Source organism: Excalfactoria chinensis, chromosome 3 (genome assembly GCF_039878825.1).
Source record: "Excalfactoria chinensis isolate bCotChi1 chromosome 3, bCotChi1.hap2, whole genome shotgun sequence".
NCBI classification, from domain to species: Eukaryota; Metazoa; Chordata; class Aves; order Galliformes; family Phasianidae; genus Excalfactoria; species Excalfactoria chinensis.
In genome coordinates this window covers 99,294,591-99,322,113 of record NC_092827.1, presented here as the reverse complement: position 1 = coordinate 99,322,113, position 27,523 = coordinate 99,294,591, and the positions used below count along the sequence as shown (strand labels likewise).

At 41.3% G+C, this 27,523-nt stretch overlaps 2 protein-coding genes across 2 annotated transcripts in view; both read right to left on the bottom strand.

Moving 5' to 3' along the window:
- Positions 1 to 632: 632 nt before the first annotated feature.
- On the bottom strand, positions 633 to 16,665 carry BFSP1 (beaded filament structural protein 1). Its single transcript, XM_072333054.1, has 8 exons — positions 16,129 to 16,665; positions 11,547 to 11,607; positions 7,858 to 7,953; positions 6,908 to 7,000; positions 6,137 to 6,244; positions 4,938 to 5,158; positions 3,048 to 3,133; positions 633 to 1,989 (listed from the first exon to the last, which is right to left on the bottom strand). The coding sequence occupies exons 1-8, from the start codon at positions 16,497 to 16,499 to the stop codon at positions 1,052 to 1,054; spliced, it is 1,974 nt and encodes a 657-aa protein (XP_072189155.1). The 5' UTR covers positions 16,500 to 16,665; the 3' UTR covers positions 633 to 1,051.
- A 1,249-nt stretch (positions 16,666 to 17,914) lies between these two features.
- The window catches only part of LOC140249945 (DNA topoisomerase 2-beta-like), a 29,131-nt gene continuing 19,522 nt past the window's right edge, over positions 17,915 to 27,523 (bottom strand). The window contains 10 exon segments of the mRNA XM_072332221.1: positions 17,915 to 18,076; positions 18,272 to 18,369; positions 19,233 to 19,349; positions 22,571 to 22,681; positions 22,994 to 23,073; positions 23,576 to 23,765; positions 24,585 to 24,743; positions 25,989 to 26,133; positions 26,686 to 26,707; positions 27,310 to 27,485. Coding sequence (XP_072188322.1) covers positions 17,915 to 18,076; positions 18,272 to 18,369; positions 19,233 to 19,349; positions 22,571 to 22,681; positions 22,994 to 23,073; positions 23,576 to 23,765; positions 24,585 to 24,743; positions 25,989 to 26,133; positions 26,686 to 26,707; positions 27,310 to 27,485 — 1,260 coding nt within the window.

Genomic DNA, 27,523 nt, shown 5'->3' with positions numbered 1-27,523 from the left:
GTTTTTTCTCTATTGTTTTCCTATATGTTTAAATAAATATGAGGATCTACCCACTGTCTGCTGCCATGGTTGTGGCTGGCAGCTCACAGAGCATTACAGAATTCAGGCCTTACTTTAGATAGTGCTCTACATTAGCAAATGCAAGTGACCGGGATGCAACAGGATCACACGGAAGCATCAAACTCTGCACAATGCTACAAGCTAAGGAAATAAGCAACGAGAAAAAAAGAAACAAACAAAATGAAGAGTGTTTTGAATTGCCTGTGATCTGCTCAAAAGCTTGTTTGCACTCAGAAATGCCTCGGGTATACAAGCAAAGGAAAAAATAATGCCTTTAGAGTATTTTAGAAGGGTTTTCCCCTGCTTTATTTTGAAGGAACTTCAATTTTTGTTCTGAGTAGATGCGCAGTAAGAGCTTATTTCAAGAGCAGGGGGTTTGTTTTCATACCCAAAAAGAGTGCTCTGCCAAGCTCACCTCTAGTTGAAGTACAGCAAGTGAGAGAGATTTGGAATGGGTTAGAGAACTCAATTTCCAGCTCCTCCTCTGGAAAGACTCCTGCACACCTATTGGTTAACTTTTAGCAGTACAGCCTGTTATTCAAAAGTAAAGGCAACGCAAACCCACAGCGGGTACTTTCGGTAGAAGGAAAAGCTTTTATTAAATGAATCGGATGTCACAAGTTAACATTTGCAGCTGTCTGGGAGATGGGGAATCCTGTGGCAGCTATAGGAGAAGTAGAGGAATATGCACTGGCAAATCTGCCCTGGATACTTTGGAAAGCCAGGCAGCTCTGTAATGATGATTGATTTCAACTTGTACTTATTGTGAAAATAAGTTGCGTAGGATGTGCCCAATACTCCTTGTCCTGGAGCAGTCTCACATTTGTTACAACAGAGGTGAGCCTACATCAGACAGAATTTTGCCATCAAAGTATCAATCTGTTCCATACCAAACAGCAAAAATCTCACTATTGTATCATTCGATCAGGAAAAAAAAAAAAAAAAATTACATCATTTAATAACTATGCCAGACAAGTTGACTGCTTGTCACTTAAGAGCTTTTGTCACCCGGTTTCTTCTTGCTTGTCTTTTCTATCATCGTCTCCACAATCATAGCTGTCTCTTCATATGTTTGAATTCTGTCATCAGAAAACTTCTCGATGGACTCCACCACCTCCACCTTCTCGTAGCTCATGGAGCCAGGCAAGCCTGCTTCCCGGAACAAGAGGCCCTGTTTATCTTCTCGGTCACGCTCTGTCTCCTGAAGGACTCCTGGCTCAGCTGGGCTTATCAGACCCGGGGAAGGAACTGCCTCGGGCTCGGAAACGTCTGAATACTTTGTGACTTGCTCAGTTTTCCCCCTTATTTTGCCCCATTCGAACAGGTCTTCTTTCTCATCCTCTTTCAGTTTATCTTGGGTTTCAATCTCGTCCCTCCTTTCACAGACGTCCCTTTTCTCTTTTTCTGGTGGTTCAGTAGGTTCAGGCAGCTCCGGTATGGGCTCCACATCACCACCAATCGTTACCTTCCCATTGCTGGTAGAAACTGTGATTCCTCCCCCAGCTGGGATGGATGAGAAGCAAGGTTCTTCATAGCTTTCCTCCCCTGTTACCAGCACATAACGCCCTTTGGGGTGGGAATCAGCTTTAGCCTCTGGTCTCTTGTAGACTCTTATTTTCTCCCTCACAATGTTACACAATTTATCAAAGGCTTTACTAATCTGGGCTCCATCGGGTACGTCCTCTGGGACTGCTTCTTTTTCAACAAGTTCTAATTCCTCCTGTCCAGGTTCACATGTGACTGAACCTTCATGTCTAAATTCCAGCTGATCTTGGTCAAAAACTTCCACAGTTCTTTCATACATTTTTTCAGGTGAGAGCCCGTCAGTTATGTCTTTAGACATGATCTCCTTTTTCCTGGATAGCTTCTTTGTCAGAGCTTTTTGCCTGGGCTTTACACTGGCAATCTCTTGCATAGCCTGGGTGATATCTAGGGAGAACGAAAACAAAGCAAACAACAGACAGTTCTGAACACAGCTGCTGCAAATGCTGGAGCCATCTCTCACTCTCACTGCCTCAGGTAGAGAGCTGAATGCAGCAGCAAACGTGAGCACACCTCCTACTGGTACATTAGACAGCCTCTTCTTTTGCTGGGGCCCCCTTGGCCAAGCAGTCATTTCACATCTGAGATAGTCACATCTATAACCTGAGGATATGGCCTCATGCCTCATGGATCCTTTTCCATTAAAACAGCTAAATTTCACAGAACAGTTAGAAAAATTACTCCTGTACTCCTAAAACTGGCTTGTCTTCATTCTGAGGGGTGGTCTGATGTCAATAAAACCCCAGTGACCTTGGATTTAAGCTGTAGTGAGTGATGCTGTATGCTAGTGCCTACAGCATCTTGCTATGAAATTCTCTTCTTGTAAAGCATGTTCTCTCTATTTGGTCCTGGCCCTCGTCACTGGGTTTACAAGCATCCTAATTCAAACAGGCAATCCTACAACACCATAGAAACACCTCATTTAGAAGCAACCATGTCAAGAACTGTGGAGACATGGCACTGAGGGATGTGGTTAGTGAGCATGGAGGGCACAGTCTGTGGTTGGACTTGGAGATCTTTGCAGTTTTTTTCAACCCGAATGATTCTATGGCCCACAAACAGGACCAGAAAGTGTTCTCTGCCAGTCTGAAAGCACTAGCCACATCTTGATGCTGTCCATACATGGCTGAAATTTGGGACAGCAATTTGTAACAAGTCAACAAAATAAACTGCAGCTCCTTCAGTAGTTTTAGGTGTCCTTTGACTTGGTTCTGTTTATTGGCCTAAGTAGTAAATTCCAAAAATAAGCAAAGAAATTAGTTGGCTTGGGATTTTGGCCTTGGACAGCTTGTCTCAAAGCCAGCTGAGGAAATTGCTGCATTCACTTAGTGAGCCTTGAGTCAGGCTGTCGCAGCTGGTGTTCGTATAGAAGACAAATGGGAAAACAGCTTAAATGACAGTGATGCTGCTCATGACAGACACAGGAAGACATGTCACAGGTTTACCTCTTCCCCTCGAAGCTTGAGGCTGGACAGGTCTATAGATCTGCGTGAAGAGTGTGACTGGCGTTCCTGCTATAGCAGAGTTTAACCTGCCGGAGAAGACGCGCAACAGTCAGACCTCTCCCCCTCATTTCCACCGTGAGCAAGTGAAATTGTGAAAAATTAAACATGGAGATTGAAAGAAGAATATATTTCCCTGTGGTGAGGAGTTATAAAGAGAGTGGTGAGAGCTACAGTGCCTCCATAGGAGCTGGGCTGGCTTCCAGCAGCAGGAGCTGTGGGATGTACACAGATAGTAAAGAACTGCAGCATCAAGTTGTAATTTATCACAACACCTTGAAGGGGAGGGAAGATTTGGATGGCAAACTGTCCATCTATGCCTACCCAAAGCTGTGCCTCTGCGAGAGCTGATGTACTTCCCATGCTGAGTCCCCCTTTGGCAAAGAAATCAGAAGCCACAAGTTTAGTCAGCTACCGTGGTTTCTGAGCTTGTCAGTGCATGGGAGAAGTCTTGTACCATAACATTTGGTTCAACTTAAACCAACTTATACAACAGTCCTCATTCCAGTGCTGTGAAGGAGATGGAAAACTGCATGCGCAGCTTTTTCAATCAGTTGCCTCAGTGACCCTCTGCAACGAGGCAGCTTTTCTCTGCATTTACCCCAGAGCTGGCTGAGTATCTCAGAGAAAAAATGCTATCATTTGCCTTAGCATCTGGTATCCAAGATATGCTCATATACATTATTTGACCTCTATAATATGAGAGTAACTTGGCATCAAAGGAAAAAATAACGGTTGCAGAGGTATTACCTACATTCTCCTACAGCCAAACCTCTAGGAGGTCCCTGTGCAGTTGGGATTTTTCTCTCTGAGGTAAATGAAATAGATGTGATTTTGTCAAAGAAGGAAGGACTGACAAATCTTTCCTGAACAGCACAAACTCTCTGAACGTTTTGGAGATTGTATTCATCAAATGATGTCATCACGTTGTAAAAGCTGGACAGTAAAGAGTATGCAGTTTGGTAACGTTTAGACATTACCTGCTAATGCCTGACTTCAGAGGGGCAAGAGGAAAACTGAGCAGTCTTTTTTGGAAAATATTTGTGGAGTTGATAGCGTTGGGGTTAAAAAAATGAAAACAAAAACAAACAAACAATGAGAGGCTGGCTTATATGCAAACTGTCACCACATCCGTGGCCTCACCAGTCTGCTCTGCCAGAATTTGAGAGTATTTCTGTCTGTTGGGAGGATGTGAATACAATCTGAAGGATATCTCTGTGCCTGGAGTAGGGCTGCAGCTCCACCCGCAGTCAGGAGAGAGAGGACCAAGACATGGGTTTCAGCGCAAAGAATGACCCTACTGGATACCCCTCATCATAAAGCACTGTTCAACATGGGGTGCTGAGTCAGCCTCTGGAGAGGTGGATGGTTGACACTAGAGGGTGCCAGAGTTCCTCAGTAGACCTCAACACAATCCAAAGCTTTGCACATTTCCTACGCTCTGTTTCCCCTTTGCCTACAAGCAGTTTTGCTGTGGAGGAGTGATTTGCTTTGCAGGAATTTTGCCCTGCCCGTCTGGGGCCCTATGAGCCTGCCTAGAATGCTCCAGCAAGGTTCACTGCACACAGGCAGTGGAGAGGGCATTCAGTTGGCTTACATGTGGTTCTGACCTCTGTGCACTGAAAGGAGAAGCACAGAATGGCACTGACCCTTTCATTGGTAGGGACATTAGCTTGTTTGGAATCTGTGTAAACCGTTGTTGCAAAAATACCAATGAAAGGTGTAAATTGTCCATAGGTAGATCATATGCCCTTGGAAATACTACTCTTTGTTTTCAAATGTGGTAAGAGAGACCCCTGGGCCCTCCAGCAGAGTGCAGGAGCCCGGCCTTACCGGCTGTCCTCATTCTCAATGATTCTCTTGTAGCGCTCCAGCTCATTCTCCAGGGACTGCTGGTAGATCACCAGCTGGCGGCAGTCAGTCGTGTACTTCTCCAAGGTCCTCTCTGCTTCTTCGATCCCCTTCCTGAGGTTCTCAATCTGCTCGTTGTAAAGCTGAATTTCGTCATCGTAACTCTCCTGGGTGTTTTTTATCGCTTGCTCCAGCATAGTTGTCTGGCAAACAAAGTTGGTGAATAACAGAATCAGCTCTGAATTATTGGGTATCCCCATATGGTTGGTATTTCAAAGGGGATACAAGGCAAGACATGATCTGTTGAGCTGCACAGCTGGCACAGAGATAAACAAAAGTAATGTCTGCACAGTAAGTCTTAAGTGCCAGTCACTGGAACATAAACTAACCAGGAGGTGGCGATGAGGCCCTTCCAAAGCAAGGGATGAGATTTGATGCGAGCTGTTTCACCAGCTCTGTTCTGACTTTCATCTGATGTTTGGCTACTTATTATAGTTCATCTATCACCTGGGATTTTTTCCCTTTTCAAGCATCTTTTATTATAGAGATACATTCACAAAAATGTGGTGGGGCTACAACTGGTTAACAGATTCTTCAATAATTGAATGATATCTGCATTTTACAGGCAGGACTTCCAGAAGCCTTTTAAGAGAATAAATTTAGGATCTAGGATTAGATCTCTAGGATTAGAGAATAATTTAGGATCCCTTGGCACTGATTCAGTTATACTGTGGTGTAAGAGCACTGATGAGTGTACAGGTATGTATGTTCAGTGCTGAGAAGGTGGAATCGATAAACTCACTGCAACATGGTTGTCATGTTCAGAAAATGAAAAGCAAAGGACCTCAATGACAAGTCAGCCATCAGATCCAGCCTTCACTGTCACAAGCAACCACGTCATAAAGTTATTTAACTCTTAATCTCAAGGCCTGAGAACGAATCAATTAAGAAATTCTTTCTAAACGAGATAGTCCTATCCAGTCCTATCTATCAACTAAGAAAACATTCCACTTCACAGAGGTAGATGTGCCATATGCAATTCTACATGACTGGTTTCTGTTCACTTCTGCTGCTCCATCTCTTGTCCCCTCTTTCCTCTCCTCTTTCATCTTTCAGTTTTTAACATGTGCCCATAGAAACTATAGTGTCATAGTCATATTTATGTCTAACAATGGCAGTACCTCTGTCTGCAGCTTGTATTTTTGAGCCTGCAGCTGGCAGAGGATGCTCTTGTATTCCTCCAGCTGGCTCTGCAGAACAGGGATCCTCCTTTCTGCTACGAGTTTTTCCTGGTTGGAAGAAAACAACATGTGTGCAGGAACGCATATTTCTATTAAATAGAAGGAAAAGCTACCACTGAAAGTAAAACATAAACACAAACAAAATGACAGTAGACGAATGGAAAGTTGGGTACTGAACCTCAAGAAAACCCTTGTGGCATGACAAAAAAAAAGCTGTGATGCAGTAGTGCTGTAGAAGCACAGCTCGTGCTGAATGTAGACTGTTTGTTTCTTCTAATAAATGCCCTTTGTGCAGCTACTCAGATTGGTGTGAATTCACAAGTTTTCATCCTGTTTGAAGCTGTTTATCTACAGTTACTCGCATCATGCCTTGTCACAACAAGATTTACTCTCTCTGTATATATGCATACACATCCTGCCAGCTCCAACTCACACCTGAAGCACAACTATCACATTTGAACTACCCATTTTTGCAGCTAATACCTATGCTGACATGCACCTGTCTAACACAATGACCTGTCTCTTGCTCACTTCAGTTTTCCAAACCTACAATTAACTTTTTTTCTCATATTCAATATTCAGTACTCAATCACATTTATTGCAGTTTTCATCTTATGAGCTGAGGGATCTGGTATGCTTTAAGAATCAACATGGATTATTTTTCACTTGTTTCAGACCCTGCAGCATGCATTTACCAACAGCAACACCTACCTCAGATATGCCAGTAGTTATAGGGGACACGCGAGGGGTTGTCTGGATGATCTGCTGTAAAATGTTGACGTAGGTCTGGATTTCCATGAGGTTCTGCGGTAAAGCAAAAAACATTTATCATAGCTGCCTATAATACTCTACATGTCTGAGAGTTACTCCTAGGTATTTATTTATTATTTCAAGACATGGAAGTCCAGATCATGTTAAGACTTGATTTGCCAAGTAATTTTAGGCCTGGTTTAAACTGCTCGTGTCCTAAGAGTTTTACTGTGCTTGGGGTGTGTTACGGGTATGTGTTTATGTTACTACAAAGTCTTAATTGAAGGCAATGTGATTTCTAGCTTTACAGTACATTTTAAAAATGAGGACCAAACAATATCTTTGCATGTGGTCTAAAAAGGCAAGCTTCTTTCAAAAGTGGCAGAGATGGGACTCTGGCCTGCTACAAAGTTCCACTGCCCTCCCAAGGAGAAGGGGGGCGCATGTATTAAATTTGGCAGCAACTTAATTGTACAGCCATGGGATAATATCCACTGACTAACCAGAATGCTCTAGCCTAGAAAATCAGGATCTCTCTCTTTCATGAACCCAGTAGCTTCCTAGCATGAAAAGTAAGACAGCCTGATCATAGGGTTGAATCATAGAATCATGATAGAATATCCTCAGCTGGAAGGGACCCACATCATGGTAACAGGTCAGTGAATTCAAAATGTTGCTACTGCTCTAGATTCTGGATTGTGGGTAACTCACTTCGAGTGCCTTCGGACACCTAATTACTGGGCTTCATCCCACACTGTTGCTGTTGTGATCACTGACTATATATAAATTATGCACTAAAACACAAGCTAAATTTCCATTTATTAGCCACTGTAACACATCATGGAGAATGATGAAGCTTCACACATCTCTAGAAGAAAGCTCTAAAAAAGACGGCAAATCCAGCCAGTTACCTTCTTATATCTGTCTTTTGTGGCATTAATGTCATCCTGCAGGAACTGGGACTCAATCTGCAGCTCCAGGTTGCACAGTAGTGCTTCATCCGCTTCCTACAATGCACAGAGAGACTTGCAGTCAGTACACAGGGCTGGAGTGACACTGATCCACCATGTGAATCGCTTCACTGCTGCATGAAGAACTAAAGTCTACTGGGAGAAATAAAAATATTTTGAAAGCAATGAACAATAAGCACTTTAGACATCGTGTTCTCCCATTGTACGCACTGCTTTTCTGCATAAATATAATTTATGGTACAATTTAGCACAGGCACTGTCAAAATATGCTTACCGCATGCTTTATGAATGCTGAGATCCGAGTAATAGGCACAATAAAAAACTGGTCAGTGATGCTAAAAGATTGCAATGGCGCATGAATCTTAAACAGATGACATCAACAGAGTAAGGCACTGATTTCTCTAGTGCTCCTGATAGGGCATCTTGAGTCATTTTTAATATCCTTAGTGAAAGGTTCCCTTGAAAACAAACGGACCAGTCCAAAATATTTCCACTTCTCCTTTTGGTGTTTTTTCACATATCACAAATATTTGTCAGATTTGGAGCCATTTCTGGAACTAAAAATGACAGATGAGCAAGAACCAAAAAGCCGGTCTGCTAACTTTCTGTTATTTATATGTCAAAGTCTCAAACTCATCCTTGGTGCTAGAGATAAGAACAGACCAACTAAGCTGAGTTTCACCATCAGTGTCACTCGTGATAGTCCCAAAGCTGATACAGTTGTTGTTTCTGAGAAAACTTTGCCATACTTCATAGGACTTTGACTGCACAGTTCATCGGACTGAAAACTGGTGGATATAAATCCTGTCTGTGGTGCTTTATAGCTGAAAAAGCCTCACTCAGCCTCAAGTGATCATACCAAAACACGAGGGTATGCATTCCTTCCCCAACTTCCAACTTCTTTTAAAGAGGAAAAGCTTAAGGAGGAGGAGGGCTGGAGGGCTGAGCCAGTGTCACCCCTCATGTTGCTTTTTTAAGAGCAAGAGATTTTTGACTCTTGTTACTAAAATAACAAGACTAAAAGGTGAGCAGGTCATGGGTTGAAGATAAAATGCTAAAATCTACAGGCACAGCATGTGACTGGTAGAAGCGAATTGTTCTTTTTTAACATGCAAAACATGCACTATTCCAAAAATGTGTGGATGCTGCTGTTTCATTATGCTGCCAAGCCTCCCAGCCAGTCCTGCTGACGCACTGGGAGGCTGCCCATGGACACACTCTGCTCCAGAGCCATCTCTCTGCTTTGTGAGGCAGCAGCTCACTCAAACCAGCACATTCGCAGCCAGTCATCATGACTGCACCCTGCTTTTCTGCATCGGAAGCTGTCCCATTGAGTAAAAGATCAGTGCAACAATGGTGACATTAGGAGGCTTTTGGACAGCCAAAAAAGCCCCTAGGTCCTTAGGTAAGCACATATTTCTGCACATAGTAAGCAAAAGCAGTGTTCAGCTTTCCAAACATTCCTTCAAAGGGGAAAAATACTTTTGCTTTTTCTCCTTCTTTCAGACAGACTTGTTGCGTTGACAGTGCTTTATAATAAAGCAATGCAGTGCCTATAGATCTTCTCCTGAACTTTGCAGTATTTGCTATTCACTTGGCTTCCAAACAAAAACCATTCTACCTTCGGTGTTGATTCCAGAAAGTTGATCCAAGTGATAAAGAAGCATCACCAGAACCACTGCTGGCTGATTTCCAAAATGATTCTCCTATCTGAAAAGGCAAACGCTTACTTCTGCTCAAAGGTTTCGAGGCTACATCTTGGGCACTGTGCATACAGTCAGCCATGTTCTCCTCACTGTTCGGTGCCCCAAAGCAAAGAGCTGCTGCAATGAGGGCAGCTGGGAACAGCCTAGCTGTAGTCTGAGTTAAAACACTCCCTGCAGCACAAGGTCACCTTGGCTGTGCCTGGAGTGGCACATCCATCCTCTTTTCTTCAGCCGCAAATCAGCTGAGAGGAGTAATGAAGGTGGACCCAGCAGCTCCAGCTATGCCTTACAAAATATTGACCTCCACCAATGTTTAAAAGCTCACAGGGTGCGTGAGAGCTCTGCTATCACTTTGGGAAATAGCACCATTGCAGGAGGTCTACAGTTCCCTGGAGACAGAAAAGCTAAAACACATTTTCTTAATATATATAAAGAACATGCCATTGTGACCGTGCTCACACGAAACATCTCCTCCCATTTGTCTAGGGGAAGAAAAAAATCCACCAGCAGTTATTTCTCACTACAGAAGATGAAAGATAAGCTGTGAGAAACAGAACTGAGGAAAGACATAGTACAACTTCCTTCACTCAGGTGAAAGCTATTAGCAAAGGAGAATGAATTGGGCTGTCCCACAGACCTGGTCTGGAAACTTCCTAAATACATTAGCAGACTTTTATCTGTTCTCTGACCATTTTTTATTATTATTAATAATACTACTTTGAGATTAGTTCAGGAAATGGCAGCTCTGTGTAACCATTCCTCATGTTGCACTAAGAAAGGAACAAATCGTGATCTTTTCTACCTTCTTTTTGTTTTCTTTATGTTTTATTATTGGCTCCATAACATTTCCAGAACATCATTCCCAATCTGAAATCTTCCATCATGCAATAAAGAGCACCTATTTTGAGCTACATATCTAGAAATAGGCACTAGGTGAGGTTTAGGAGGATTCTTAAACAACTGTGATCCTTGGAGACATGAGCATCATAGTAAACACATATTTAGCTCTATATTAAGATAACTGTCTGTAAGCAGTATGAAAGAACATAAATGCAAGAGCCAGACTAGAAAAGTTCTTTGCTAACACTTAACAAGAAGGCAACTGTCGTTAAGACCACAAAGCTAATTAAGACCTCAACAGAAGATGAGGGCTATAATCCTGGCTCTGACTCAGCCTACTTTTCTTAACACCTTCTGGCTTTATTAACACTACATTCTTGCTTTGAAAATCCGTGCGCATGCCGTTATGGTGCTCCTTTTCCTATTTCTAAAGCACAAGAAATAACTTGAAAACGACATGTAACCTTAAATAAAAGGGAAACTTGGATAGAGTCTTCAGTGTTCAAGAGATGTTTGGTGAATTAGTTACATGACAGATAAAATAAATCGTTGCACTGCTCCTTAGATCGCTGCAGCATGATGGCATCTGGTCATGGTGACTGTGGGCTCTGGACAGCAATACTGCCTTCTCCTTTTGCACAGACAGAACAAGGATGTAGAGCCATACTGGGTGGGTGACGTCAGCCTTTTCCTTGTCTACCTGTGTCCCAACCCACAAGGGAGAGGCTGGCTGGCTCTCACAGATTAACAGCCAGCACAGAGCAAATATATACATGTATAAATAGGGTGTACAATGAGATCTCTTGGGTAGAAGATACTTTAAACTCGAAATGGAAGAAAAAATGGCAATGAAAAGTTCCTTCTTTATTTCTTTCCCATTTTGCTGGGTCTTTACCCATACCTTCTACCTGCCCGTACCATGCTCATGTGGAACTTTCCATTCTGCTGACACTGATACTTTAAACAAATTCAGATGAAAAGCAGCTAGGCACCAGTAAGAATTCTCAAAGATACCTAAACAGTCAAAAAATCAAAGAGAAAAACTGATGAAAGGCCTTTGCTTTTCCATTTTCCCAGGTTTACCTTATTCAGGCGTTCAAGGGTTTCTTTTAGTTTCTGTTGATATTCACGTTCATTTCGGTACCTGCAAATACAACAAAGGAAATGAAGTTCAGTGGCCAGTCCTACAAACTGACTGCACTATCATGCACAATATATGCTTCACACTAATGCAAAATACGAACCTGAGGAAGTCCCAGAAGATATATTATGTATTAGTATACTGCTGAGTATAAATCCAGAACTGACCAACTTCTTGTACCTGGCTTATAGAACAACAGGCAACTGTAATGAATTGATATTGTGCTACAGTGACCACCTCTCATCGCTGACTGCTACATGGGTATTTGCTACGCTGGCACATTAGCATTTCAAAGAGTCATTAACATTAGCATTTAATTACATTATACTTGATCTTCTGTTCTAACTGGTGTTATTCGATAACCACTGAAATAACAGAAACATGAAATAGAAGATGCAATTTTGAACACTTCCAAGGGTACGACCAAGAATATTCAACTTCAAAAGCAAGACTGCATTTGTTTCTACTATTCATTAAATAAGTCACCTCCAACAAATTTTCTATCTTATAAATATTTTGAGGACACTTGGCATTTTCTGGCAGCTGGGCAAGAATAAAATAGCTCATGCCAGTTTGGGAAAATCAAATGTGTGCCTACAATATAAAGATGGACTTCTGCTCCTATTAATACACAAAATCCCAATAGCATCAGGGTCTAAATCTCAGCCCCAATGCCATTCAGGCCTTTTCGAACCTGGCTAGCTGCAAGGTCCTCACTCAAAAATTCTTCTGATAACTAAAATGCTCAGCTACATTTTCCTTGCTTCTCAAATAACCCAGATCTCTGCCATGTCACATACACAGAAATCCACCTGTCAGCTATGAGCTGTGGATAACTGTTAGTGTTCTATTGTTATTCTCTGAATGAGGATTGCTTTTAAGGGATTTTAATGTACTCCATGAGCTCAGTGCAAAAGGGTGAAGGACCTCTTAGGAATGCTTCAGAGATCTCATAATGCAACACGCAAGCCTCTCTGCTGCTGAAAGGTATGTAAGTGTAGTGGCTAACAAGCTTCATGATCTTACACTCCCAACCTGATGTCCAAGTTCAAGTAATTAGCAGGAGATGCTTAAAGGAGGTCTGCATTTCTTAGCTGCTAGTTGACCTCCCCTTGACTTTAAGAGCCATAAGATCCATTTGCTTCTTTAAATGAATAATAAAAAAAAAAAAAATCCTCCTCACCCAGTCAAATAGCTTCACAGCTTTAAATCTTTTTGGACTCTTTAGAGAAAGCATTATTTTTTGCATAGAATAAAATAGAATGGAGGTGGCTGCCAGGTTCAAACACAGCAGAACAAAGCTGTAAATAATCCCATTAGCTCACCTTTCTGCAGCTAGTAGCTCCCTGCTGGGGTACTTACAGATATTCATTGAGGCCCTTGAACCCTTGCATAGACACAGGCATCAGCCCTGTAAGACTGATGGGTATGCAGGAAAGCGATGCTGCAAACAGCTTTTCCCATCTTCTGCTTCCAGGCTGAGACCGTTCTTGAAGGACAGGGCAGAGAAGGACCCTCTCATTCACACACATTCACAGAGAAAATATTCACAATACATCCTAGTGAGGTTCAATGGCCAGATACTCAATTTAGTGTCAAATCTGTGTCTTTAATATATAGAGATACAGGAATGATGCCTCTCTGTTGAGCCCTGCTGAGTTCTTCCAGCAATACAGGAAGCTTCTCACACATCACAAGACAAGACAAAACTTTTCTACTAGGTATAAGTTTCCCTGAGGCATTTCACCAGCCTTTTCTCAACAGAAACAGCAGTCATTTGAGCACCAAAGAGAGCACAGACTGCAAAATGCCAGTCCTACGAGGATGACAGACAGACTAATAATGATCATATTTCATGCCCTGACGACTGGGATGAGCCCTGTGTGGGCTCTGCTCTGCTGATCTGTGAGCAGATTGGTATCTGCATTATTATTATGCCAACAAAGTGCAAGGTATCGGCACTCTGAGGGGTGAGTGGAGACAGACAGGACCTCCTCATCTGCAGCTTCTGAAGGATAACACTATGGCCAGAGTAGTGGCAGCAGTGCAGACACAGCCCCCACTGACAAGGCTTCAAGACAGTTTTGCCAGCACTCATCAGCCATCATCAGCTTGGCAGGTCCCAGATCTGATGCTGTGTTACCTGCTTGCATTTCCCCTTGTCGGCATAGTTTCTCTGCTGCAGCCCCATTGGGCATCAGCCTGTCTGAGCATCACTGTGTAGAAGGGAGAACCGAGTGCCTATTTCTGTGTCTTGTGACTTCCAGGAAATCATGTAATGTGCAAAACCCACCGTATTAGCATTGAATGAATTTTAAATGGAATGATTGATTAGCAAGACTTAATTTCTGAAATTAATTAATCCTGCTCAGTTGAAGGTGCTAAAATCTGGGTTTCAGCTTCTTTCCAGATATCACACTGGGAGAAATACTGTCCTTTCCCACAAACAGATGTACTGCTGCTGTAATAACAATGCTCTATAAAAATGAGCATAATTAGCCTTTTTATGAGTCGCATCCAAACAGTTCCTCACTGTGATTTTTTCTAACTTCTAGGGAACAAACTCTCCCCTGGCACAGTCTGAATTGTTCACATTGATGTGAAAAGCTATGGACGTGCCTACAGAGGGTATACAAATAAATTTAAACCTAGGATATACCTTTCAGTGGTTCGCACACCTCTAATTTTACAGGCACAGTAATCCCAAGGCGTACTGTATTTATTATAAATCTACTTCCCTAATGATGAATGTGAGTAAAAGAAGGGGTTGTGAGAGCTAAAACTCTCTGCCTTAGTGAAAAGCACAGACACACTAGAACTGGTTGCCCAAGGAGGCTCTGGATGCCCTATCCCTGGAGGCATTCAAGGCCAGGCTGGATGTGGCTCTGGGCAGCCGGGTCTGGTGGCTGGTGACCCTGCACACAGCAGGGGGTTGAAACTGGATGATCAGTATAGTTCTTTTCAATCCAGGCCATTCTGTGATTCTATTATATGATTCTATGATTACTCGATACACAACTTTCAGTCCTAGCACACCATAAGTCAGTGCTTTATGCTACAAAATGAATCAAGAAACCCCTATGCTGTGCTGCAGACTGAAGGCAAAGGCAGGTAGGAGAGCAGCTCTGTACTAGGTCCTAAACCTCATATTCTAAAAGCACTGTGCCTTCTACGAGTATTTCTGACCTCCAAAGCCTTGCTTTCTTCCCCACCCATTCACAGCCTATGCAAAACACCACTAACAAAAAGCAAGTGAAGCTGTGTTGGATCCTGCTGATGAGGGAGCCATACAGGTCTATCTAATCCACAAACCATGCAGTTGGATGCAGGAATCTGTCAAAAGGTATTTCTGTCCATTTTGCACATATTTTTAACTAATATGCAGCTGGCACTGAGTTTAGTCAAAATCTCATAGATACTGCTTCATTAAAACATACAAAAAAGTATCAAAGTTGACAGTTAAATTACACTACTGGCTCTTAGCTGAATGTCTTGCATACAGTTATTGGAATACAGAACTGCCTAACCTGGCACTCATTACTCATTGACTCACAGCCAGGGAGTCATGAATTTCTGACCACTTCCAGCATTACGCCTCAGTGCACCTGCATGGGTTGTTCTCTGTTGTCAGCCGAGAAACAGAGATAAGGGTTTGCGATTTATTTGTGCTGCAGCTCCCACGAGCTCTCTCTTCCCAATTCTGCAAAGAAAATTCAAACAAACACAAACGATTGTATAAATTGAAGGGGAAAATACAACCAGTTTTATACTTACTAGTCCAGAGGAGAGGGAAATTCATAGAGGAACAGACTGAAAAATTATGTGATTTGGTTAAGGTCAGACCAAAGTCTGTGGTGGTGACAAGGGATGAAATCTCAAGTGACTCATATATTTCTGTAGAAGCAAGACAGTTCTGCTCCAGCTGATTCACTTCCTCCCTTCTTAAAAATGTTTTTGTTGAGTCCAGTGAGCACTGCCTGGGAGCAGCTGGGTTTCTATCAAGACTGTTTCTTGAACATACTTTGCTTGCCTCCTTCCTATCCTTGTCAGTGAGAAGTGTTTCTAACCCAAAGTAGCTTACATGGTATTCCTCTCTCACCCTTCAGTGGGGAAGTGAAAAGTTTCACTTCAGCCTGTACACTGCTGCCAAATTTTCCCTCCTCTTCCATCATCAGTTCTTTTATCAGCAACATTCACCAGGTCTTGTTGTAAAAGATATTAGGCAACAAGGCCAAAACTGGCTGCTGCTGAAGAGAAGGGATTGCATGTGTCTAGAGGCACTTGCACACTTCAGCTCCTGATTCTCCTGCTCTTATTTAAAGAGCCAGTGAAGTTAAAGAGAAATGAAGTTTGAGGAAAATTTTCTTACAGGTACTGATTAAGTACCAGAAATATTGTTAAGTACCAGAAAAATTGTGCCAGAAATATTGGGATGCAAGGAAAAAAAGGAAGGTAACTAGGCAAACCTGTTAGGACATAACTACAGAAGCAATACTACCTCCTCCCTCCCTTCTCCAGCCTTACTTGTTGCGGTACTCGTCAAGCATGCGCTGGGCATCCTTCTCCTCCCGCTCCAGCTTGGCCCGGTCAGACGCCAGCTCCCTCATTCTTTGGCGGTTGAACTCGATCTGCCCAGCGAAGGCTTCATCCAAGCCCACCAACTCATCCATGCGCTGGAAGGTCTCCAGCTGCTTGCGCAGGATGGTGTTGCGCTGTTCCAGCACGCGTGCCCGGTTGATGTAGCTGGCGAAGCGCTCGTTGAGTTCCTGCAGGTTCTCCAAGCCTTGGGCTTGGGCCAAGCTGTCAAATTCAGGGGAGCCCCGCAGCTCATCGTAGGCATCTGAGCGCTCGTACTTCTCCTTACGAACCTCGCGGAGGAAGCTGCTCCTGTACATGGCTTCGGGGGGGCTGTGTGGTGCCGGTGTCCCCTCTTCTGTGCCTGCCTGTCTCTCCAGTTTGGATCTTATTTGTGTCTGGGGGGTTTGGGGAGGAAGAATTGACCATAATCACCCACCCAGAAGATTAGGACTTGTCTCCAGGGCTGTTTGTGGCACTAAAGGCATCATCTGCAGCAGTGAACTAAATAAATCCCAATGGCCCCGCCTTGGGGCTGCCCACCCAGGCGTCAGCAGTTCAGAAGAGCCTTCTTTCTGAGCGTTGCAATTGCATAGGCAGAATAAAAGAGCAATGTCTAGCTTTTGCCTGGTGGATTATCCATGGACAACAAAATGAGCACTTTGCAGTTTCAGAGGCTGAGTTCAAAGCCTGTTCTGGCTATGTTGCAGGGAAGAGCTTTGTCCCTTGTTGTTTTCTCCAGGCACTGTGTACAGGCCTCTTGCTGAGCCAGGATTTTGGTCCGAGTGGATGGAATAGTTTGATTTTTATTTTTTTTTGGCAGTTTTGCAGTTGTTTGGGATTACATTATGGTATATAAAATCAGCATGGCTCATGCTCCAGCTACAAAATTTGGCCATTTGGTTCTCACCTCATAGTTCATCATATCAGCCTTTCCTGTGAATTATGTCTACCAAACATGAGACATATGAAAGCAGGAGGACCACAGACATACTTTAAAGAGTACTACTGGGAGTCCAATGTCTTCGGGAACAGCTAAGTGCCACGTCCCTTCATGGCATGGCGGACATCAAGTTACCTCATGGGAGATCACCATCCTTCCTTCCATCCCTTTACCCCCTCAATAGTTAAGTCTCACATGTCACCATTCCCAGAGAGGCTTTAGTTTCTCTTATAGAGATAGATGCACTTCCTGTAACTTTTTCATTTGATGTCCTTACCTCTGTTTTTTTGTTCCTCCAGGAGCCAAAAAGCCCAACACCAAGACAGTCCAATATTGACATCTCTGTTAATAATTCATCTATGTTTAAGTCACTCTTTTATTTTTTAATGGGCACATCTTGTAAGGATATTTAGATTGTATTTCTTGAAACCTTAATAGAGAGTGGCCTCACTGACAGCAGGTGCAGAGGAGAAGAAAGACGCTGGGTGCTCAGGTGATTCTGAAATTCAGCTGCTGTGTAATCAAATCTGTACCTAGAGGAACAAAAAGCCCATTGAGGTTTTCTGCATCTTCCCTATTCTGCTTCAGATTATTTGGAAATGCAAATAGGGTAAGATCAAATGATCTTTCAGAAAATCAAAGTAGAGTTTGTGCATGCATCGAATGACAAAGAATAAAATATTTATTTTAAATAATATTTATTATTATTATTATTATTATTATTAATATTTATTATTATTATTAAAAAAGCACCCGTGTAGCAGTCGGTCCTTCTTTGTGCTCTTTGGGCACTTAATTAAACATATCAAAATCATCATCTTCATCGGACTCTGCAAAATATTTCTCTTCTTTTCTAGCCCGACCTGTCCGGGGCTTCGGGGCAGTTTCGGAGGCAAAGCCTGACTGGAAGATTTCCACATCAGAATCCTGGTCGAAAGCGGCCTTCTTGGATTTCTTTGGAAAACAAAAGACAAATCCTTTGTGAAGCTCTGTGCGTTTTGCATCGTGACATTCAGTCCTGAAGCAACTCTCCTCTAACAGATCTAACATAATCACAGCTACACCCCGGTTACTACATCAGCACCCCGCCATAAGAACATGCATCTTTTACTGAAGTGAAAAGTGGAAAGGACCATTGAGAGGACTGACCTTGCACGGTGTTGATTCAGGTGCCTTCTTCCCAGGGTTGTAATCACCTTCATTTTCTGAGCCAGATGCTTTCCTTTTCATTGCCCCTCTCCCTTTTCCTAGGTGAGAGAACATAATTTCAATAAAACATCAGAGTTCAGCACGCTGGAAAAAACAGCAGTGATATTGTTACATCTCATCATGTCTGTGTGTAAAGTTGAAATTCAGTTTACAGCTCAAGCTTCTTCTCAATAGGCAGAAAATACAACGTAACAGTTGATTTTCTTAGTTTTATCTCTCTCTTTCATACTTCTTCTGGAGTTACCATTCTCTCTACCAATTCACACTGTCAGTTCAAGACAGGGCCAAACTTTGTCAGCTCAACTTCTTCCAGACTTGCAAAGTACTGCAAGTCCTCAGTAAGTTTTTGTGCTGGTAACACAGCATTCATGCACCTTCACAGCTTAGGAATTTACTGTTCCTGGCAGCTATCAGCACAACCTTTCCCTTTAGAGTGTTCCGATGAAATCACTGGCTGTGCTGCGGTGCTTCTGTCATTTTCTTCTTAGGACTGAGAACTGGAAGACCAATGAATTGGTTTCAAGAACCAGAAAACCTGACTTAATAGAGCTACCAACCATCAGAACTTCACTGACATCTGGAAAGGTGAGCTCACAGAATGAAAATAAGCAGTATCCAAGAGAATGGATGAGCAATTAAAAGGGGCTTGGAGTCATTAAATTCCCAACAGCGAAGGTCACTTCAGAAGTTCACAGCACTGATTGCCAAGAAACACCAGTGAACACTTTCTGTCATAGAACAAGCTCAGGGCTGAGTAATCCGCTGGTGATTCATTTACTAATCAATCAGTGTGGTTCTTTTAGAGACTCTCTCTGCTTCCCTTGAAATATAATCTTGAACCTGTGTTACAGAGAGCACAGACATCATGTGATGCTAATCAACACCACACCTAAATTACTACCTTTGGGTGCCGCAGTCTTCTTTGGAATGCCAAATTCCAAATCCGAGTCAGAATTTACTGTTTCCATCTTCTTGGCCTTGGGAGCCCTTTTAGGTTTAGGTGGTACATCTATTTTTGCTGTTAGAAGTCAGAGATACCAAATGTGTTACATTCACATATTGCTTAGAAATATCAAATTTTAATAAATTACAGAATAAATGGCAGATGTTAAAATGAGATGAGCCTCATACACTTGAGGAAAACATACTTCAACTTTTATGTTAGAACTGTGAGAAATAAACAGGAATCCTCACTGAATTTCCATTACTGCTACACAACCTGTCTTGCCATCTTTATAATACAGTATTTATATTGCTCCGAAAGCAATGCCTCCTATTCATTCTCATGGAAATTACAATGAATACAAAGAGCTCAATAACACCATTCAATAGTGTTTTCATTCTCTATGCCTTTTCATTGTCGATGAACAAGAGCTGTGCTGGTAAAAATCTGCCCCAGCAGAGGTGACCTACTGTCAGTGTCAGCACTGCTGAAATTCAGAACCCCCCACTGCCTCACTGTGCTCACTGTTTGGTGTCCATAAACATTCAGCAAGTGTTGATTAATGTCAATGGGTGCAATTTTTCCACACAGAAGAATTCATTTCCACCCCTTTGCTTCACCTGCACTTCCACATCAGACACCGTTTTGTCAGACTGCCCCTTTGCTGCCATCTGTTACATTACAAGGAAATGGAATGGAATACTGCTGGGAAGGTTCAACCTCGGCTGCCACATCACCACCATCCACCTCTGATATCGCGGGCCAGCGTAATAAAACAGGAGGCATTGGTCTCGGAGCAGCTCTCATACATTCACACCATGGAGAAGTAATGCACTCCACATGTTGGAAGTCAAACCAGTCTTTAACAAAACCCTCTGCTTCGCTACTGACCTATGTGTAATCTGTCAGCTCTGAATACCTTAAAGATAAGGAGCATGTAAAAAGCTCCACATAGCAGGAATGTGAACACTGGTGAGTACTCAAGCTTTCATCTGTGATACTGCTAAGGGAATGTCTTCAGACAGATGAGCGTCTCCAGAATCTTTTTGGCAGCGTTGCCTTTAACTGCTCCCTGCTGGAGAATCAGTGTACTGCTTTGTGTGATAGATGGTACCTACTAAGTCTTCCAAGTATCATGGCCTGCTAATATTAAAAATAAAGCTTTCTTTGGCATCAAGGAGAGGCTCCGGCAGCCTTTTAGATAGATCTTGAGAGTGAAGAACTGATACTTAGGTCGGAACTTGGGAACCACATTTGAAAACAACAAATAGGTCTCTATAGATATCATAATTAGAAGACAAAAGAACTATATTAGCATAAAGCAAGTCAGAGTCAGTTGATGGCAGAGATCAGAAAATTTCATATCAAATTGATCAAGGTCTGAGAAGAAATTTAACTCTTAACTATTCCTTTATTGCCCCTGGACTGAGAAAGGAATGTAGCCATACAGGTAACAAGACAGAACAAGTAGTCCTTCAGTATCAGCTTCCTGTCCTCCAAAATTCAAACTCTCAAGTCACAAAAAAACCCCACATACGACTGTTTGTAGTAATTGCTTCAGCTACACAACAGACATTCCCCTGTGAGGCACTCACCAGAGGGTGAGTGGATGGAACATTGCATGAACACAGAACTAAGGACATGACTAAAAGAATACCAGCTGAGTAATAACTGAGCTATTAAGTTAGCACTACACTGTCAAAGAAATGATGATCATGTACAGTTTGGGCAAAGGAGAGATGATGAAAACTGTTGAATGCTGTGAATTTTCATGAACCAAAAGGGAAACTGTGTCTCTAAGACTACCATGGAGACAAAAGTAAACTCTTCTTCCTTGAATGAGAGCCTGTTTATACCTATTTTGTAAGGGTAAAGGTTTATCAGCACTCAGAAACATCACAGCTGCGTTTTGAAGTGTCAAAGTTATGTTAATGACAACTAATTGCATCCACACCTTCAAAAAAGGGGAAAGGAGAGAGAGGTTGAATGCTAAGTTGCATCCATACTACTATAGACACAGTTCTTGTATTTAAAACAGATGTTTATCATAAGAGACTTAAAATAATAATAAAAATAATCTTCATTCGTTGTATTATAAAACCTTACTGTTGATGATTAAAAACTATTTGAAGTTTTAGGAAATCAATCAGACATTCAATTAGAGTAGCACGATGTCAATGAGACAGAGATTAGAAATGTAGAAGCAAATAGGGAGGGTGGATGGATGCTGCAGATACCTGGCACCTAACTCATAAAACAAGAATTTTTTCCTCATTTTTCATAAGGTAAATTAATTAGAGTAACTGGCTGCTTTCTTGCAGATTTCCTGGAGGTATGTTTTTGTGATGTTAACGTACTAAGTTCAGCTGTAAGTTGGTCAAAGAAGGCCACCATATTACAGCAAAAAAAAAAAAAAAAAAAAAAAGCTTTTGGAGGAGCTTCTTGCTTCTATTAAGAAGCAAGAAAAAACAAAGTCATCTGAAAGAAATAGGAGAAGCAAGGCAAAGATTTGAAGTCTGTTAACTGCTAAGAACTCTATTTTTCAACCTAGGTAGAAAAAACATTATTTGCAGCATTAATTATGGCAAGCATTTGGTATAATCCTTAAAATGTACTCAGAAAGAGGCTCCAAGCTCTTCTGTAGAAGTAGACAGATAACAGTGACTATGCCTATCTTCTCCAAGGTACACCTTATTCCTACAAATATCCATGCACGACTAATGAAACCAATACAACCAATGAACACGCTCTTGGAACTGTCCTGAATTCCACAGTTTAAGAACATGCAAGTTGTCACTTCTAAAAGCCTCACTAACAAATGAAGAAACTTCTACCTCTGAAGTGTGAAGATAACTTTCCATTCCGTGTATCAAAAAACCCAGTTAAGTACAACTATGCCAAGTACATGGTCTGCTTAGGACTTAATGTACTTCTTGGGGATTCCTCCTTTGCACAGTTGTTTTTACTTCTAATGTTAGTAAGTTAGATGCATTATAGAAGACTAGCTTCAACCACAAGGACATCATGTCTCATTTATTCCACGAGGGTTAAACCCTTCCATTGATTTAACTAAAAGGCTGAACTCCATACATAGTAAGTATTGACATTATGGTAGAAAGAAAGAAATTAATATCATTAAGAAGCTGGAAGAAATTCACACCCTCTCCTGCAGTGCCACTGAATTTGAAATAAATGAATGCTCTTCCCACTTTTAAGATGATGATGGTGAAGAGATGATGCAAAGATGGAAATGAAGAACTTGAAAAAACTTATTTACGTGGTAATCCTACACTTACCTTTTTTAGCAGCTACTGTTTTACTTAGAATTTTCTCTGTTTGTTTTGAGGCGAAAGGTGATGAGAAAACAGGAGTAGAATCCTCCTCATCACTGTCCAAATCTGTTGTATCTGTAAGCACAGAGTATGTTCAGAATAAGATTTGTTCACAGCGTATTTTAAATCATCCTTATCGGTTACAGTCAAGATCAATCTCACAGATACAGCTTTCTGATACTACAGCTAGGCTATGTGTGTACCATGTGCCTACAATACAAGCCATGTTCCTCTAAGGATCAGAACCTCTTATTTCTTTTCCCCTGCATAAATCTCAATACCATAACTCTTAAGACTACTGCATTAAGTTTCTATTTATGACATAAAACCCCGTACGTATTCTGTAAAAACTGCTAATGGTAATCAGATCAGTGAAAACAAGCTCACCATCATCTGTCTTCTGAGAGTAGGATGGGAATGAGAAAATGTTCCCAAAGTCTTGATTTTTCTTCTCTTGAGACATTTTTCTACTTCCAGACACAAGAAGAAATTGCATTAATTGCATTAACTCCATATTAAAATATGCAGACATTATAGCATCCATAAGAGATTAAATTATTGTTTTCGCATTGTAACACGAATCTAGCACTTCAACAGACAAATCCTTAATAAAATCCCTATCCTGTCATGCATCATAACCATCTTAAATTAACAGCACTACATTTTTATCAATAGGTGTGTATACCTGTTGGTACAAGAAGTAAAACAGAAATTTTTACTCAATACAATTAACAGATGACATTACTGACACTCTATCACAATTCGGTGAGCCATGTCTTCCCTGCCCAAGTCAGTTGCAATGGTGAGATGATAATATACACTTTCATTCCTCCCCAGAAACATGTACATTTTATTTTACATCTTATGTGTAGATTAATAATTAATTTTCTGTCAGTTTTCTTTAGAGGTTTCTGTATTCAAAAAAAAAAAATTATTTAAAAACATATACTGCTGAGTTACAGTACTTACTCTGGAGATGGCTTTGTTTTGACTGGAGAGAAGTCGTATTCATCTTTTTCTAAACTGTCTGAGGGAACGAACTCCTCCTCTCTGTCACTTATACCTGGAGAAGCTTTTACCATAAGCTCATCTAAATCATCATCATCATCGGCATCGCTGTCTTCTTCTGAGGAGTCAAATGTATATTTGGACATCTCAGCTAAAAGAAAAATACATTTTTACATACTTCAGTATAGTTATGTTACCACATAAACAAATGCAAGGGGAAGTCACTCAGCAGGGCCTGCCTCAGATTACAATAGAATTTGAGGGAAAAAAAAAAAAAAAAGTCTTGTTTGAGTCTAGAAGAATAGAGGCACATAATTTAAACTGCTACCAAACATCAGAAGTAGTGCGACCAGCAGGAGCAGGGAGGTGATCTCCCTGTCCCTCTGTAATCAGCTCTGGCCAGACCGCATCTTGAACACCATGTTCAGTTTTGGGTCTTTCACTACATGAAAGAATCCAGGCCCTGAAGCATGTCCAGAGAAGGACAACAAAGCTGTGAGGAGACTGGGGCACACATCTTATGGTTGAGAGAACTGGGATTGTTCAGTCTGCAGAAGAGGAGGCTCATGGGTGATCTGATCACTCTTTACAACTGCGTGAAAGGAGGTTGTGGCGAGGTGGGGGTTGGCCTCCTCTCCCAGGTAACTAGAGACCGGATGAAAGGGAATGGCTTCAAGATGTACCAGAGGAGGTTCAGTTTGGATATTAGCAAAAACCTCTTCTTTTTTTACTAATTTCTACTCTAGTATTTTGGATAAGGTGAAAGATTTCTGGATCAAGCTACAAAATCTTTCACAGCAACTCTTGGTCTTGTCATTAAGGGCTTTTTCATAAACATCACAGAGAAGAGAATAAAACGCAAGTTAGCTGCAGCAGATAATGTCCTTAAGGAGCGCTGCAGTCAAAGGAAAACACAGGTTAGCAGTTTAAACTTTTTGCCTCAGTACACGTTTCACAAAAGCTGGAGTACCTGCAGGTCTCCTAAGCAGTGAGTCTCTTGTAATAATCACAGGCTCACTCTCTTCTAAATCACTATCAGACTTGGATTCATCCTCTGACCAGGGGTTTTGTTTCTTCACTTCTTTTGCACTGGATTTTGTAGATGATGGCGCTCTTCTTACTCTAGTACCTGTAACAAGTTAAAGCATCTCTAACAGTCAGGGGAAAAAAAAACCACAACTTCTGCCTTTCCTAATTGTTTATGTTGCGTAATCTTAGCATAATTTATCCTTAAATGTTTTCTTTAAACATTATAAGTTTTGTTTTACTCCCTAAAGGAAAAATTAAGAACGTGATGAAAATTTCATATAGAGGTTAACCAGCTGCTGCCAAACAAATTCGCTCTAAGACAGAAAAGTGTAGAAGTCTCTAATTTGAAGTTATAGCTCCTGAGCAGTCAAATTATTGTTTTTAAAAGGTTACTGGAGCTTTTCAGGACAGGATAAGAACAGTTTTCCATTATTCAGAGAATTGGGGCAGGTAAGGTTATTGGACAAATCCATTAACACGCAAAGCAGAGGATACACTGTTGGAGGTAGTACAATACAATTGCAGGGCAAGCTCAGGTAAAGCTGGACTAATTGACTCTGGCTCAACACTAATGAGGGTGGTCATAACCGTACTCAGGGTGCTTATCTATTTATGGGGGTTATCTATTCATACTCAGATCTTCTCTTTATTCCTTTAGCTTTCTGTTTTGATACTGCCTGTCATGACTCTCCCCCAATTAGCACAATATTTCTCAAACAGTAATAATAAATTCCTATTAATAGGAAAAAAGTTAACATAGACATTGGTTAGTTTGCCACACCATAGTGTGCATACTTTCTAAAAGTCTCCATGACTGAATACGTAAATCGGAAAATAAGTTGGTTTAATCAAGTTCTGCAAGCTGTACTGTACACTGAGACTGAAGATCGGGGCTTGGTCCTTCAGTGGCAGAGAACATACACGTCATATATTTTCATTTGTACACAATCTAATTATGTAAAAAATAATCTTTTTTTTTTTTTACTCACATATTCAACGATTTAGATCCCTCCCCCTCATAACCATATGTAGAAAGCAGAAAATCCCCATCTCAAGAGAAGCAGAATAATCAACAGAAATTTCAGTAAGTTACTACAACTAGAGAACCATAATAGATGTGTCCACATGTTTAACTTGAGCATTGAATAGCTCTGCTTTGAATTTCCATGTATGCTGAAAGTAAGACAGAAGTGTTTTGAAGTATTTCTACACATCTCTTTAAGGAAGAAAATCAGATGAAATACTTATTGTGGTATATTTCCCTTCTCATAATGTGTTAAAAATACAATTAATGCAAAATTAGTACTCATTCGAGCTTAATGATGACTGCGTAAGGATATCTCACCAGGCTCCTCCTTCTCTCTCTTCACTTTAACGATTTTATCTGCTGGGGCTGCTGTATTCACCGAGTCATCCCCACCAACCTCAGCTTGTGCACCATCAAATTTTTCAGCAGATATCATTTTTATTGGTACAAAATCAGCATAACCCTAAAAATATTAACAAGTTGGTCAAAATAAAATTATACCTTTATATTTCAACAATAAATATTATAAATAAATAACAACCGGTGGCGCACGGTGTTAGAACCGCCGCTTGCAACACTGGAGGCCCGGGTTCGAATCCCCCCTGTGGCGCAAGTGATAGAACTGCCGCTCTGCTACACTAGAGGGCTCGAATCCCAGGAGTTGGACTCGATGATCCCTAAGGTCCCTTCCAACTCGCACGATACTGTGATACTGTGATAAACTGCAGTATAGTTTTTAACAGAGAATAAATTAAAGTAGACTATTCTATTGCCAATTTTAATAGTATTGGAAGGGGAAAAAAAGCAACAAAAACACTCCAGCAATAAGCAGTCATAATAGGCTTTCAAATATAAAATAAGGCCAGCATTAATTTCTTTACACATTAAGTTAGAAAAACATCATACATACATACAGTACTAATGGGGTCTAGTGGGATCTAGTCTTTGGATTTGCATTATCAGCACAGAAAAATATAGCAGTTAAATAATGTCACTATAGCAACAGTTAGTTTACCTTTTTCCATTCCAGCAATTTCCTACTGGCATCAGCTTTCATGGTAGATGTAATCTGAGGAACTATTCTTCTACTGTTTGAGGGAACGAACTCCTCCTCTCTGTCATTTATACCTGGAGAAGCTTTTAATTTAAGCTCATCTAAATCATCATCATCATCGGCATCACTGTCTTCTTCTGAGAAGTCAATTGTATATTTGGACATCTCAGCTAAAAGAAAAATACATTTTTACATACTTCAGTATAGTTATGTTACCACATAAATAAATGCAAGGGGAAGTCACTCAGCAGGGCCTGCCTCAGATTACAATAGAATTTGAGGAAAAAAAAAAATAAAATAAAAATTGTTTGAGTCTAGAAGAATAGAGGCACATAATTTAAACTGCTACCAAACATCAGAAGTAGTGCGACCAGCAGGAGCAGGGAGGTGATCTCCCTGTCCCTCTGTACTCAGCTCTGGCCATACCGCACCTTGAACACCATGTTCAGTTTTGGGTCTTTCACTACATGAAAGAATCCAGGCCCTGAAGCATGTCCAGAGAAGGACAACAGAGCTGTGTAAACTATTAATAGGAAAAAAGTTAACATAGACATTGGTTAGTTTGCCACACCATAGTGTGCATACTTACTGGCGTCAGCTTTCATGGCAGATGTAATCTGTGGAACTATTCTTCTACCAAAAGGTGATGGCATGGTCTCTTCCAACTGAAGCTTCTTCATCTCGGCTTTACCAACTTTACCTTTTATTGGCTTGCCAATCATGGCAGCCAGAATGTCATCTCTTTCCTGTGCTTCTACTTTCTAACAAAAAACCAGGGGCGAGAGGGAAACATGTTCAT

Excerpts from the sequence above, each read along its gene's own strand:
- BFSP1 (XM_072333054.1), bottom strand. The coding sequence starts at position 16,499 with ATGTACAGGAGCAGCTTCCTCCGCGAGGTTCGTAAGGAGAAGTACGAG. Across the intron at positions 6,245-6,907 it reads TAACTACTGGCATATCTGAG|GAAAAACTCGTAGCAGAAAG; the intron begins GTAGGTGTTGCT and ends TCTTCCAACCAG. Across the intron at positions 3,134-4,937 it reads ATTGAGAATGAGGACAGCCG|GTTAAACTCTGCTATAGCAG; the intron begins GTAAGGCCGGGC and ends CTTCTCCGGCAG.